The following is a 16,412-nucleotide window of genomic DNA, read 5'->3' on the forward strand; positions in this document are numbered from 1 at the left end:
CATTCACAAACCATAAAAAGTGCTCAGGTGTCCTCAGATTTTTAAACCGAAGTCTTCTTTGTCTCTTCCTTCGACTTTCCCGCTGCTGCTGTTGCTGCTGCTGTCTGGCACACTGCATTGGGGGGTGGTTGAGAGCGTGTGTATACATAACAGAAGCATGGCAGAGAGGAAAGGCGATGTGAGAAAGAAACTCGCTTGGACCTTTCCATCGTGTCGCATGTGCGCAGTACCTTCTGGAGCTCCCTCGGCATTCCCAGGTTAGTTTCTTGACAGCTGTAAGTATCTGTGACCTCCCCGCTAAAGCATTGCGGAAACCGCAGAGCCTGCCTTTCTGGTAATGTGCAAGACTAGAGGGAAGCTACATAGAATGGCAGACAGGAGGGGGGAGAGGGTGCAGAGAATGGGTAAAACCAACACAGTCACGAGACATGTGAACAACAGCCTCGCACCTCTTCACTTGCAGTTCCTATACAAGAGGAAGGGGAAGGTGAGATAGGGAGAAGGTGACGTGAGAAGGCGAGGAAACGCTACTACTATAGACACGACAGCACTTGCGGGCACTCTATAAATCTAAGTTCAAGGTAGGGTATGGTACATTTCTGCTATTTCTGAAAAATAAACACCATGTATATTTGTCAGGCGGACAACTTATGCAGGCCATACAGAAGCAGAGCCGCACTAAAGCGCACCATAAGGTCTACGCGACACAACGAAAGCAGTTGCACATCAAATCAACACTTCTATGCCCACCACGGTAGCTTTGCAGCTATGGCATATCTCATGGTCGCGGGTTTGATCCTGATCCTGGCCCTGGCAGCTGCATTTCAATGGGGGCGAAATAAAAAAACACTTGTGCATTTAGATTTATGGACACATTAAACAACACCACAGTGTCAAAATTGACCCAGAGTCTGCCACCAAGGCATGCCTCGTAACCTGGTTGTAGTTTTGGCACGTACAGCCCCATAATACAATTAAAGTTTAATAATTCTGCCACAATGCGATGTGCCATGTGAGGAAATGACAACGCCCAGCCCTCTCGGAGATTATATGCCTGTCAAGTTTATGTAAACGCTAGCCTGTTGGGCTGAACAAGCGTAGAGTCGGGCACAGTCAGCCCAACTCTATAGGGATAGGTTGACCCAGCCTGACCCGTTTGCAGCCTGCATGTTAACGCTAACGCATCGTGCCCGTGAGCATTGAGACTTGTGCTGGACCACTGTGATGTCGCGGTTTAGGCGCCAGCAGTAGGAATGGTATTCAGACAAGGCCAAGACAAGCACTGTGCAGTGCAACCTAATCATAGTGATAAGACCCATGAAGCGTGAACCAGAGGCCCAGTTCGAACACATTTACATCTCGGCTAGACGCTGTGTGCCATCCTTGATGAGACTCGTCAGAAGCGAGTTCATGTAAATGTGGTCACGTCAGGCTCGGTCACCCAAATTTTTTACTTGACTTGCTCGCGTTGGGTTCATGTAAGCGTAACCTCTGTCGTGCTAGTCATGCAGTGGTTGGTGTGGTCATTCATGACTGACACCAACAAAGTACACAAAATAAAAGGAAAGCTCATAAGCTCACCGTGCACGAAATGTTGTGTTTTGAGCATGCTAGTTTGCAGCAGTTCTAGTCGTAGAATGCAGAGTGTACTTGCCACGTCGCAAAGAAAGACTCGGATAAGTACACGGCGGCTAGTGTCGCTGTCAGCACTGCTGTGTATAGGGAGCGCACTTTGGTTTTTAACAACTTGTATGTTTTCCATGTCATGTATATTGAATAATGTATATTTTATGGAAGGAGTGTTAATTATAATAGCTACGGACATAATTATATGTTACATTTCGTATTTGTACAAAAACCAAACACCGCTAAATGTGCCCTTGGCAGTTTCTTTTAATAACTCGATATTGGCTGTGCGGCACGACCACAACTTTCTTCAGGTTGAACTCCCTTAGGAAGTCTCGTGCTCCCTTATCCTGAAGGTGTTTGTGCATGGCCATGTGACATGGGTATAAGTCACTAGGGACATGTAACTTGACACTTATGTTATGACGCTTATGTTTTAGCGTTATACTAGTACTTTTCTGATACTTGATGTTTAAATGCAGACAATAGAAGTGATGATATCTTGCAGATTCGCTGTTCAGCCAAAGCATGCAGTACCCTTATTTCAATGAGTGACAGTGTTCTACTTATATGCTGGTAGTGCACAAAGTGGTCAGTACATAACCTGCACACAGATATTCTTGGTCTTTTTTTTTCCAACAATTGTACTGCACAAGAATGAACTTGTGTGTAAGAAGTACTTGCTGCACTTAAACTTGCCATCAAAAGGTGTATTGTACCTTCTGATTGTGTGTGTGCGTGTGTGTGCGTGTGTGCGTGCGCGTGCGCATGTGTGTGTAAGTAAGATAGAAATTGCTGATAACTATTTCTTTCTTAATAAAAGTCACCTATACACATGCATGGTAGGTGTGCTTGAAGACTCATACTCATGTGCAGACTTGGCGCAGTTGAAGAAATCAAAAACACGACAGTGTATGTAAAATATGCTTCTTGGCTTTTTCTTAGACATCATGGTTGCATAGACACACACTTGTTTGTGGGCTTGCGCACTTGGAGAAAACGAAGAATACAGCATACATGAACCATACTTGGTTTTTTTCTTGGGCATTGTGGTTGTTTTTTACGGTTTCAGGTTTTATTGTAGGTTACCTGGTTCATACAGATGACTGCAGATGGTGATTAACGTGATAGTTTCTAAACATGCAGAGAGCTGATGATGGTTATGTAATTTTTTCTGCATGACCATTCATATATAAATGTATGGTTATGCAGCACGGTCACATATACTATATCTGTAACTTGAAAAATAAGAGTCATGGGTTGTTCCCAATCGTTTCCCTCCCAGTAACTAAACTGCCAATACATTGCTGTCTCCAGTGCCTTCAGATACGTCCCAAGCGATGTCGGTGTGGAGCACGAGAAAAAGAGGTCCCATGTAGCCGGGAGTACACCTGTGAAACAAAATGCAAAAGGCTTAGAGATTGCCGAAGACACCCATGCAGTCGCAAGGCAAGGGCATTGCTCTTTTCTTTTTAAATTTTACCTTGTGAGAAATGCAATTCCCTAAACATTTTTTCTTTTTCTTTTTTCCTTTTATGTTGCCATAAAATTTAAGTGCCATCCCCAAGTTGCTGCTCTTGCTTCTGTGTGTGTTATCTCTGGAGTCCGAGCTGTAGCTTTCAAGCTGTTTGTCCAGGCCAGAGCTTCTTAACTTTGCTTGTTGGGAGCAAGCCGTGTTAGTCGACTTGTGTTGAGTCGTACAATCAACATGCTGTGGGTTTTGGCTAGTTCATGGCAATCCGTAGTTACTTTTGGCGCAAAAAGGATAAAACACAAATTCAAGTTATGACTCCTAGAAGCTGAAGCCCCACCATAAGTGAGGATGTTAAGTGGCAGTTGCTTGATCACTGGTGTTGTAGGTGAATGTGTGGGCATGGCAGGCTGTAATGACTATAAGAATGGTGCCTGCCTGAGATGCCCTTGCTGTTTTCGGTGGCGTTTCAACCTTTGCAAGTTGTGGTTGCCACTTTGTTGTTTTCCTGGTTTTTAGTGGCAAATGTAATTGTGTGGTAGAGTAAGCACCTGCTTGCACATTTCTTTTTTTTGCTTTGTCTTTCTTTCGTTATGACCTGCTCGGACATTTTCACATTTCATGAGGGAAAGGCCTCTTTTTTGGAATGTATGTTTTTCATCATTGCCTTATTGACGTGAAATTAAACGCTACAATTCTAAGCTCTTCATTGCCTTTTTACGATTGTAATTGTGCAAAAAAACATGATAAACTTGATCAGTGTGAACACAATTTCATTTTAGCAGTCTCTGCTTGTTCAAGGTTGGGAAAGTTAGACGGAAAAGGCTTGCTTGTTTTTCACTTCTTAGACAAGCTGAAGAGTGTAAGCCACAAAGATGCAACGGCACTGCCATCATGTAGCAGTGTGATGCAGGCAAAAAGAAGTTTGAGCAAACCCTTTTGGTGTGTATTTTCCTGGGAGGAAATATTAATATACAGTGCTAAGTTTTAAAAAGTTTCTCTGCAAAAACTGCCCGAAGTGTCCAACAGTGAAGTAGAGAGGCGTCAACATATGCATTGGCTCCCTTTGCCTACACTAGACTTCCTTGTCTAGAGATGCAGCTTGCTTGTACAATATTTTGCGTAAGTATAGGAGGCAACTGTACTAGCATATGTTGTTGGTACATCATATTTGTGTGAGTGATGACAGCTGCCATTGCTGAGTGATAAAAAGTGCTAAATATAAAGTAAACCTAACGTTAGGAAAACAGTATTTGGAGAAGGGGCAAGTTACCCTCATTGTTTTTGGCCTTTCAGTGCTGTGATGGCAGGTGTCCTCCTTGTGAGCAGCCCTGTGGACGCTCCTTGGCTTGCAAGAATCATCGTTGCTCCAGTTGCTGTCATATGGGTGAGATTCTTTATTAGAACTGTATTGGCCTAATTAATCATTCCTTCTCCAAACTTATCAATAATCAACAATTGTGCACCACATATTTACCTAGGAAAACAGCTGCTGGATGCTGCTTTAGCAATTCCAGACTCCTGAATCTCGCAAACCATCAGGATAAAGTTTCAAGCATTCCTTTCTTCAATGTTACAGATTAAATCCGCAACGTGTAGCATGCTGTTGTGTGAGGCCGAAAGTGTCCAGAAGTGTGAATGCTGCATACTTGTGCATCCAATATGCCAATGCAGTAAGAAATGCTAGCATGTGCCAACGGCAGGGAGTCATGGCATAACTGTATTGACATGCAAGAGTGGCCTTGGACGCTCTAAGAAAGGAGTTTTGTCTAAGGAGAAATTGTTGAAAAAATGTGCAAACTTTGTGCCAATGTTGATCAACAGCCAAACTGTACATTGTTTTCTTCACTTGTTTTCAGTACCGATACACTTTTTTTGTTGCAGACACGAAAGGGAGTAATATCAGAAGTTATTTCACACTAGTTCGCTCACACCATACAAGAGCCTCTTGGTAATGGAATTGACTTGTGTGTCATACAACTGTGCTTATAATACTAAAATATTTGCCATTAGTCATCCTAGGCTATAAAAAAGTAACGGTTATACTAAGTTTTCTTATAATGAGGTTGAACTGTATTACCATACAGATGGCTTACAGATGTACCCCTTTCGTGTATGAAAAAAAGGGGCTTAAATTTTCAGGGATAGACATTTTAAACAGTTACACATGGGCACATGCATGCTGCATCTATGAGTGCATTAAAGAATAGCAGTAAACGGAGTGCACTTAACTATTTTATATTAATTCACATCCGTCCTAATACTACTAAGTGCTAACTGTATGCCAGTGTGTAGTCATATCAGCAGCACTGTTGTGCATTTACAAACTAGGATTCTTCCTACTTGCCAGGTGATATATAACTGGAACAAATGCTAAAGCATATTTCCTTTAATTTTTGGCATGCTTGCATTGCTATGTCCTGCCAAGTTCTCCTACACTCTGAATAAAGTTTACTCCATTTGGGGTGTATCTTTGTCCCCAAACAATGAGCACTTTCTGACTTGAGTTTCCTTTCTTGAAAACTCTGCACTGGCCACTTTCACGTTAGGAATGCAATGTTGCGCTGATAATGTGCTTGCCGTTAGTGACCTGGAAGTACCGGATACAAAACATTAAAGAAAGGGAATGAGTAGAAAGGTGGTTAACTGAGGGGCCCGATATTTATTAATCATATCATGAGAAGCCAGCAAACAAAGACACCAAGGAAAACACATGGGAAATTACTAGTACTTACTAATTTAATTAAAGAAATGATAAATTAATGGCAATAAAAGTGGATGAAAAAACAACTTGCCACAGGTGGGGAATGATCCTACGATGCATTACGTGTGCAGTGCTTTAAAGAAAGGGAAGGCACGCAAGAAAGATGACGATTATTGTTTGGGAACAAGTTAAGTGCCAGAAGGTGCAAACTTTTTTTAGATGGTAGTCAAGTAAAAATTGTCTAGGTAAACTCTCTATTCTGAGAACCCTGCTTTACCTTTCCTTTGTAGTAGTAATAGCCACAGCCGAATGAGTGTGTTGTTGCAAGAACCCTGGTCTTATTGCATTCTCTGGAACATGAAAACTTAGCAGAGAAATGTGTATGGCATACAATGTTGCTGGCCCTCTGGGCTTTAGGTCCCTGCTATCCATGCAACGAGAAGGTGGAACTGACTTGTCGATGCAAGGCAACCAAGGTAGCTGTGCCTTGTGGACGGGAGCGAATGACCAAGGCACCTGCCTGTCATCAGCCCTGCAGGTCAGTTAGAATTTTATTGTTGCTTGTCTTTCAATTTTAATGTAAACAGCTGCTAACAAAAAACTATTTCCCATATCAAAGGTGTTGGATTCAGCCTCTTCATCCCTCTCTCAGACATGCCTTTGTATGAAGGCGCAACTTGTTTCATGCAATGACAGAAAAGAAGTAAAATAAAGAAAGTGACTGCCTGTGATTGGAATCCTCTGTTAATGAAAGATGCTGTGCTTGTCGGTTAACGTGCAAAAGCACAGGTGTGAAGTGGGTTATACAGCTGAATCTCAATTGTTCGAACTTGAAGGGGCCGAAAAATTTGTTCGAAGGAATTGTTTTTGAAGTATTTGTGCACCGTAGCACGATGTACGGAGGGTGCAAGTCATGAACTACTGCGGTGTGCAAGCACATAGCAAGCGAGGACTAAGAAACTACCCGTGCCAGCCATCGCTCGCTTCTCTATAACGGCAGAAAACGAAACTTCAAGGAAAAAGCAGGCACCGGACTGGCAGAGCAGGCGGCAGCAGCGCCGAGGCCGATATGCGCGTAGACCGTCAAAGGTGAGGGAGTTACGAGAGAGTTGAGAAGGTGGGCGAGGGGTGCGTAGTTGTGAGGAAGGGTGGGAGGGAAGTGGATTTGCTTTTCTTTTAACTTGATGGATGGCGCTAATTACCTCTGCCCTCTGTCTCCGCTCACGGGTCACTTGCCCTCGGCAGTCAGCCGTGAAAAATCGGTCCAAGACTGATCCCTCCCGCCACGCGAATTTTGCTGCTAGTGCGGCTAGGGCATTACAGCGCCACACAGAAACAGCGACTTTGCCATTTAAAAGAAAGTAAAATTTCCGTTACTGTTGTGGTTTTGTGTGTGTGTGTGTGTGTGTGTGTGTGTGTGTGTGTGTGTGTGTGTGTGTGTGTGTGTGTGTGCTTTTTTTACTTTGAGTGCTGCATTGAGGGGTCTCTCCTAAGCTTTTCCTCTATGGTGGGGTAAGACCAATGCTGGTAGGAGGTGCCACTACATGATTTGGCGCGTTGCTGAGAGCATTGTTGGAGCGTGGTATGTTCGAATTAATCGTCGCTAATACTTGCACGTTTGAATTACTGGGTGTTTTCGCCCAATGGACTGCACATAACGTTTACAAGACCACAGTGTCAGTTCGAATAAAGCGGAAGTTCGAATTATGCATGTTTGAATTAATGAGATTCGACTGTAGCATGAAAAAGAGAAAAGATAGAAAACTGAGGGTACATTCATGCAGAGGTAAGTCGTTGTCATGGATGGCGTGACAGGTGCACGCTGCACACCTGCCCTTGAGAGCTTTCAGAAAACACATGTTATGTGTAGGAAGGATCAACTAGTTCATTGCCCATGTGTCGGGTTTGGAGTTGAGTGCATTTCGTAATGGCCTAAGCTCAGGTGCAGAGTACATTCACCAATTGCAGGCTGCATGGTTAAAGGAACATTCAAGGCAAATACTAAGTCAAAATTGACTGTAAGAATACCATTCCACAAACTTCGCAGCATTTGTTTCATGCCGAGAAAAGACTTCATTTAAGAGAAAATTGTGTCTGAAGGGTCCGCATACCTTTGGTGCAATTCAAATCGCTCGCCCCCAAGGGAGGAGGGGTGACGTTGCATACACCATCACCGCCTTTCACTGCTGTCAATGAGTAAAACAGCGCCCAACAGATAGTGCTACATTCCTTTGCGCAAAACGCAAAAGTACGGCCTTGGAGAACTGAGCCAAGGCAGTGCATTGGATTTGCTGCCTGCAGCTGTTCTTGGTCACGTATTCTAGAGACTACAGCCAAGTGACGTGGACTGTTCAGGTATCCTGCAACATCACATAGACATGGCATTCTCTGCTACTTGCAGTTCGTGAAAGTTTTGCGAGCCAGCTAAACCAGCGCAGCACTTCGCGATAACGAAATTATTGAAATGCAATAGCGCAGGCGCTGCAGAGTCGAGCAAAAGGGAAACCTTTTGACGAATGAGTTCTTTTTTCTAAAAATCGAATAGAACTGGACGAGTAGCATTTTCTTCCGTCTTATAATGCAATTGAAATATCTTTTTATTATGAGGGGTTGAGTGCTAGTGGAAGAATTATATAATGAAGAGTGCCTACGTCATTGGGCTAGTACTTGAATGTCCCAGGGGAGTCTTAAATTGTGTCCTGCATTTACGTAAATTTCTCTATTACTGAAGCTCTGTTCACGATAATATTGATGCCTTAGACGTTCTCAATCTACGACTTACATTGACTTAATATTTGCCTTTAGTGTCCCTTTAATTGCGAAGTAATTCTGCTCTTTTACAGGTACTGCATTAAAAAGAAACTTTATGAGCAGTTGTCCATGTGAGGACACAAATAAATTGCATAGCAATAATTCTATAAGGTTTAGCTTTTATACATGATAGCTTAATTTTTTTTTACGTGAAAATCAAAAGTGTGACATTTTTAGCCGCCGTTTCTTTATTGCATAACTGCTGGGGCTTAGCCACAGTTTTCTGCCTACAAGATTCGACTGAACAATTTCAGGCCATAACACGTATGGCCTGAAATTGTTCAGTATCAACCAATGAGCCCAGCAACACATACTACTGAGACAAGGATTGAAAAGACCCATTATCATAGTGTTGTGAGTTGCAATGTAGTATCTTCAACTTTATAAGTCGGGTTTTGCTCTAAATAGCTGAATTTTACTGCCACTTGTTTCATGTTGACACTAGAGCTTATGCTGCACCACATGATTTGTCTTTTGAAAATGGATTCTCCATGATTGTAGCAGCATGTGGCAGTTTTTCCTGCCACATTCAAGAAAGAAAAATAGCGTTTGAACTGGTAGACACTTCAAGAGATTTGAGAGTGGCTTATCTTTCTGTATTACTATTCCTTTATTATGTAAAGCATGCACTCTTAAAAAGTTGACAACCTTTGGGGCATATCTTGTCCCACAACAATAATCATCGTCTGCCTTGCTTGCGTTTCCTTTCTTGAAAACTCTGCGCTCACCACTTTCCTATCGAGAATGCTGTGTCACGCTGATAACGTGCAAGCTGTTGGTGACTTAGGAGTACCGCGCTCGCAGCACTAAAGAAAGGAAATGTGGACAACACAGATGGCGATTATTGTTGCGGGACAATATATGACCCAAAGGGTGTAAACTTTTAAGAGTGTGATTTACTCAAGTGCTGTTATGTATTTGGTTATGTATTCTCATTGATGTTCTTTTCAAATGGAAGGTGATGTAAGCTAGCTAGTGTTTTATGTTTTATTTTGTATAGTTCCATAGGGTGTCCCAGCTAAGCTAGCCAAGCTGTTCAACGAAAAAATAAGATGAAAAAAAAAAAACTACAAAGTACGATTTTAAGTCCTATGGTGTTCGCTTGTCAGAAGTCTGCCGACCGAACACTGCAGGTGTTACATTCGTATCTTGCACCGTGTCTTCAATTTTTCTTACTTAATTTTTTTAAACACCTTGGCTAATGTTAGCTGGGACACATGGTACATAACTAGCATTATTTATTTAGTTATCTATTATTGTCATTGTTTGCTGCTACTTCAAATGATGCTATTAATAAACCCATACTTTCTTTGAATAGACATATTTCGCATGTATAACATTTGGATAGTTTTACATGTGTGCGTTGCCAATTGCTGATAGCAGACACAAACTCAGTGAAGTTGAAAGTGGCTTTTGTCCATGTTAGTGTCATCTGTATGTCGTATGGTTATACAATAAAGTTCAAAGTTCAGTTCATAGTCGTTCACTTAAGTGCTTTGTCTTTGAAAGGAATCCACACTGACATTTTTGTTTTGTGTGTGGCATCTTCAGCATCCCTCCAGAGTGCAATCATGAGAAGCGAGACCCACATTTCTGTCATGACGGTCGTTGCCCGCCTTGCACCCAGAAGTGCAACCGCACACTAAAGTGCGGCCACATATGCAAGGCTCGCTGCCACTTGGCTGTCTGGACCAAAATTGTACCCAAGCAGGTTTGTTCTATTGCAATTGTCATTTGGGGAATGTGTATAAAGTATCTTGATCCATACATTATGTTTTAAAACACATTTATTTTTTCTGAAAATGTGTGTGCGTGTGCATGTGGATGCATGTGGTTATAGCTGTTGTATATATGTGGTAATTATATTGTGCAAAAGCATAAAGTTAGGAGTTGTTTCCATGTGGCTTATATAGAAGTGGTTTTGTCTCCAGGCTTGAGATCAGCATAGCAGTGTTTACACGCTCACTTGTTTGGGAAGCCTATACCCAGTTGTTCAAATGTATGTACAGTCGAACCTCGTTATAGTGAACATTTATATGGCAAATCTAAAATTTGATTAATCATGTTTTATTTCATTGAGATATTATAGTGCTATAACAAAACCAAAAATGTGAGATTCGACACAGTGTCAATGTCAGATGCGATATCGAAGCTGATATCAGTTATAGCAAAGAAAATTTTTGTTTTCATGTGGCTCTAAATATTTATTTCAGTAGAACAAATGACCCTGTCACCAACTGATTTTTCACAGCTGCGTGATTATTTGGACTTTCTTTTGGCATTTTCACCTACCACTAAAACCAATGTATAACAACAATTAAAATTAAGGATACTGCACTCTGTGCCACATAGCTCTTTGGACATAATCCGTGTGAGACATAATCTGTGCACAAGATGCTGGTAACACAGCAGCCATGAACAAAGTTGCCGCCATGTCAGCACAGCATAAAAGTGCAACTTTGTGTGCACTTTGATGGCACTGGTTAGGCATAGTGGCCTGGGCACTTCGGCTGTGATGAAAACTTGCTTAGAGCCAGTGCAGTTACTGGCAGTAAGCCTTGTGGAAAACCTGCTGTCAATGTGTTCATACTGATAGAACATAGATGATTTAGTGTGAGGTTACGCGCACATGCTAGACTGGTGGCTGTAGTAGCGGAGTTCAAGTTTGCATATCGCTCCTTCAGTGTCGGAAAAATTGGTTGGCAGCTGTACTCACTAACAGCAATTTGACATGGCACATTATGGATGAATGGACATGTTTTGGCCAATGGTTTGGCTTGGTTGGACCACAGCCAGCGAGTGAATGGGAACGATGCTGTTATCGTAGTGATCATACAGCTGCATGTTAATGACAATGTGAAGTGCATATATGTAACTTATTCATCATCATCATCATCAGCCTGATTACGCCCACTGCAGGGCAAAGGCCTCTCCCATACTTTTCCAACTACCCCGGTCATGTACTAATTGTGGCCATGTTGTCCCTGCAAACTTTTTAATCTCATCCGCCCACCTAACTTTGTGCCACCCTCTGCTACGCTTCCTTTCCCTTGGAATCCAGTCCGTAACCCTTAATGACCATCGGTTATCTTCCCTCCTCATTACATGTCCAGCCCATGCCCATTTCTTTTTCTTGATTTCAACTAAGTTATCAGAAACTCGCGTTTGTTCCCTCACCCAATCTGCTCTTTTCTTACCCCTTAACGTTACACCTATCATTCTTCTTTCCATAGCTCGTTGCGCCGTCCTCAATTTAAGTAGAACCCCTTTCGTAAGCCTCCATGTTTCTGCTCCGTACGTGAGTACTGGTAAGACACAGCTGTTATATACTTTTCTCTTGAGGGATAATGGCAACCTGCTGTTCACGATCTGAGAATGCCTGCCAAACGCACCCCAGCCCATTCTTATTCTTCTGATTATTTCAGTCTCATGATCCGGATCCGCAGTCACTACCTGTCCTAAGTAGATGTATTCCCTTACCACTTCCAGTGCCTCACTACCTATCGTAAACTGCTGTTCTCTTCCGAGACTGTTAAACATTACTTTAGTTTTCTGCAGATTCATTTTTAGACCCACCCTTCGGCTTTGCCTCTCCAGGTCAGTGAGCATGCATTGCAATTGGTCCCCTGAGTTACTAAGCAAGGCAATGTCATCAGCGAATCGCAAGTTATTAAGGTATTCTACATTAAATCTTATCCCTAATTCTTATTTGGGATAATTCTTATCCCAAATGTAACTTATTGTTTCGCTGCAACGTATTGACATGGCAAGCTGTTGACAAGCCATCAAAATTTGGAGAATATCCCTTGCTGGCCCGTCAGAGACAGCACGCTTGCATTTCTTTGGCCTACGCCTGGTCGTGTTCTCATTCTTCTCTTTTTCTTGTTTTTTTCTTTGTTTCTTGCTTTTCTTGGTATATTAGCCTGTATGCTTGTAATGAATATTGGATAGAACAAAGGTATTTGTAAAACATTGTTAAAACAAGATTGAACTTTCTATCAAAATACATATGTGTATGGTAAGCTCTGGTTTGCTTCACAAAATTGTGTAAAATTGCACCACAACTGTGAATGTGCTTTTGCACCTAGCATCCTTCTCTGCTAAGTTTGGTACAATATGTTGTGGTATGTTATGTACATGCGTGAAAGCTTCATTGCAAAGATGAGAAGGATGTAGAGGGAAAAAAATTGCAAGTTAAACCTCAATATAATGAAAAAAACCTGATATAACAAAATTGGTAAAATTGGCACCTCATTTCGTTCTATCTAAAGTTTGTTATATTGAAATTCAACCTTTTATTTAAAGAAAGTACAGTCATCACAGGATTTTTCTCGCCTTGAAGAGGCTCTAAAAATTTCCGAATTATCAGGCAGTAGAAAAAGGAGGAAATCGCAAGAAAGTTGCAGTTTTACTCAAGGCGAAGCATTGGTAATAACAATAAAATAATGCAGAGCTACACAAAGTAATGTTAGTAGTTTTGTCAGCCATATAAATGACAGCAAACATTGTTTGTTTAATTAAATTAGAAAGCATTATGCCACATACACACAGGCAAACATGATCAGATCTCAATCGTTGACCGCGAACACTCGCTCTCACAGTGATGGCATGATTGAGAGTGCAAACAGAGGAGAGCGAATGCATTTGCTGCCTCCCTGTTCAACATGTCTCTGAAAATTGAGATTACTTGACTTCCAAGACTGGGTGCGCACAGTGACAGCGGACATGCGTGGTTCGTGTATGCGCAGCCATGGCTACGTATGCTTTATTACATTATCCCCAATGTTTGGATCTCTTCTGCACATTCCATGTGTTTATCCCCATCATTACCTTCCTCATTGTGCTAGAATACCTAACTGTTGTCATTTATGGCTCTTTTTTTCAGTGTAATCCCTGTCAACACCTCCATATAACTTGCACACGTATGCATAATGTGACATGACCTCATCTACGAGGGCTATTGCTCCAAATTCAAACCATGCTTTCCAGAAAAAAAGAATGAATGCAACCAGCGTTTCCAACATCCTGTTTCTTTGCCTTCTTAGACAGTTTCGGGTTGCATGCCGTTGCGGCCCTGTACGTTAACTAGGAGACGTTGAGCCGGTTCACTGCCTCCTCCTCCTTTGATCATCATTTCTATTCTTTCACTACTGATATTTAATTTACTTGTGACATTATGCTGACACTGCAAGTGTTGTCCCAATTCTTCTGTCTACATATCTTCATTCTACTTGTTGTATCAAATCTTGCGTAAGTGCTTTGGGTACGTGTCTTGTACACATCTGTTTATAGCGTGTACAGCCTCCTGCATGTTTTACTATACAGCACAAGCACACTATGATATAGGCGTGCATCGTACTTACGGGAACAGCGTAGCAGATGCTTGCACTGGAGAGTGCTTTGGGCACCTATGCTTACTGCTCTGGTCTCGCTGATTTTTATCATTGGAAGGCACTAATATAGGATGTGGTTGATGCCCGCACGATGTATATATGCAGGAGGCTGTACAAGGTTAGCTGAAGTACTTGTTTTAGTTCTCCTAGGTTCATTTCTAATTAGGTAAAGTAACTTTGGTACATTGAGTGTAAGATGTATATACAGTGTTGGTGCTATCTCGCCTAATGTAAAATGGGCGAGACCCATGTCAAGCTTTCTTTTTTTGATGTGATAGCGTTAAGGAGTCCGTGTAGCAGAAAATCCAGTGTCGGCGTTGTACGTCATTTTGGCAAAAAAGATTTTCGTACCACCCGTACCCAGGCCCTCCACGTGATGCAAGGAATTCACTGAACTAGTTAATTGAATTTCTCAAGCTAAAGTACGTGGAAAAATCGTAAACTGTGACTTGCAAATAACCTGCAGATGTGATAGCTCTCGGTCTGTAATTTGAGTATACGAGAAAACATAATTCTGTTATGCGAAAAGTCAAAGAAACACCTTTTCCAGCGTTTCTACCATTCACAAACCAGCCGCGGCGTCCGCCATTTGCGTGGGCTGCCGCGCGGACGTTCTGGGGTCCGCGGAGTGGTGTACCCGGTTCCTTGCAATACCTCCAGCTGGCGCATGCCTCCGTCGCATCGCGGCCCATGCAATAGGTCACGTTTCTATCAGAAAGCCCGCCTTCGTGCACAGCTTCCTGGTAAACATTATGGTTACATATACTCCAGTTGCTGGCAAGCGTAAGAAGCAGTCACGGATCTTTTAATGCTATCGCGTTGCCCTCTTAAAGGCGAAGCTTAAGCATCCTCCAAATTTCTTTTGCTTTATTTTTGTCTCGCTTCTTTCATCAGCTTGTACTGATATAAAAGAAATATCATTATATTGAAAGATTATTTGACAAAAGGTTTAGTTCAGCTGAGCGCTGTGGCATGGAGTCTCCAAACACCCACTGTGAGCAAGTTGTATAAACAGCGATTCCAATTTTTTTAAGGGTCAACGTGTTGGACCGTGGGAACCTTTGGCTGCAATTCGGATGGAATTGGTCTCTCAATCCTGCCCGCCGTGTACTGTGCCCATGCAACTGGCTTGCCGTGGCAAACATTCTGTAAGAACAGCTTTTATTATGTAAATAGTGCTGTGGTTGTGTTTCTTGCATTGAGACAAGTTTAGTGCTTTAGCATTTGAGTTCATCAAATTATGTAAGTTGATTTCAGCCAGTGGCCGTTCCAGCAACACTACAGTAAGCCGAGTATGGAGACAGTAAGAAATGCAGCACTGAGCATAGCTTTAAATGTTATTATGGATCGGGGATTTCTCAGTTAATTTGATCTTGACTGAAAGTCCCTGCATTTCTATGGGCACAATTTTTTGTTATTTAGATTCTAAAATTGGCTTTTGCCAGATAAACTGAACTTGTCTGTTCAGCACCCATGTGCCTGACCCGTATGGTGACCCCTGTACCGATTCTTTAGTGGCAGTGTCTGTATCGGTGGAGCTTCGGGAACAGTGCGTTGAACACAAGTCATCTCTCATTAAAAATGCCTATTTTCGGCCTGTCCTAGGGAGATTTGCAAGCTATAATCGTAGCTCATAATGTCTGATTAAACTATTTATCCAATTCTAACACGCGCCTTTTTTTTCCCAAGAAAATTGGTCCGTAAATTGCATGCGCGGTGCTATCGGATACAGAACCAAAACCTCCTTTGCAGCGTTCATATGCTTTACCGCATAATACAAACGTACAGTGGCGATGTTGACTTTAGAATACTGGCCGTCATTGTGCAACACATAATTTTCTTGCTAAAGAATCGGGTGCCCATTAGATATTTATTTTGTTTGGGAGCTTTAGTGGTCGTTTTTAAGTTAATTTTCTACTTTGGGTACATAGAAACTGGGTGTGCAATTGACTCGGGGGCGTGTTCTTCCAAATACTGCCAAATGAATCGGCGGTGTGTTTGGACATTTCTTATGCATCTTTTTTAATTCGACCCACCCGATAATGCAATTAATTTTGTCCGTCTATCACGGTTAAATTAACAGAAATCGACTGCATTGAGTAGCTGTGGACTACATAATAAATACTCAAGATGACCTCAAATATTTAATTGCAGCACCTTTGAAACAAACCGTTCTAAGCATGCATCGAGCGCTGCACAGCTTTGGACAGGAAAAAGGAGACCCAACACGTCGCCTAAAGTGGAGTTGGGAGCCGCGCAGTATCACAAACAACTTAAAAGCTCGCCAGTCAAAAAAAAATAAACAATTATGGAGTTTTACGGGCCAACACCACTTACTGATTATGAGGCACACCGTAGTGGAGGACTCGGAAATTTCGACCACCTGGGGTTCTTGAACGCACACCTA

At 42.2% G+C, this 16,412-nt stretch overlaps 1 protein-coding gene across 1 annotated transcript in view; it reads left to right on the plus strand.

The window, feature by feature from the left end:
* The window catches only part of LOC135898858 (NF-X1-type zinc finger protein NFXL1-like), a 62,033-nt gene that overhangs the window by 21,500 nt on the left and 24,121 nt on the right, over positions 1-16,412 (plus strand). The window contains exons 10-14 of the mRNA XM_065428027.2: positions 2,944-3,075; positions 4,394-4,484; positions 6,219-6,339; positions 10,164-10,323; positions 15,040-15,153. Of these exons, the coding sequence (XP_065284099.2) occupies positions 2,944-3,075; positions 4,394-4,484; positions 6,219-6,339; positions 10,164-10,323; positions 15,040-15,153 (618 nt within the window). The remainder of the gene's footprint in view (positions 1-2,943; positions 3,076-4,393; positions 4,485-6,218; positions 6,340-10,163; positions 10,324-15,039; positions 15,154-16,412) is intronic.

This window comes from Dermacentor albipictus, chromosome 3, assembly GCF_038994185.2.
Source record: "Dermacentor albipictus isolate Rhodes 1998 colony chromosome 3, USDA_Dalb.pri_finalv2, whole genome shotgun sequence".
Lineage (NCBI taxonomy): Eukaryota > Metazoa > Arthropoda > Arachnida > Ixodida > Ixodidae > Dermacentor > Dermacentor albipictus.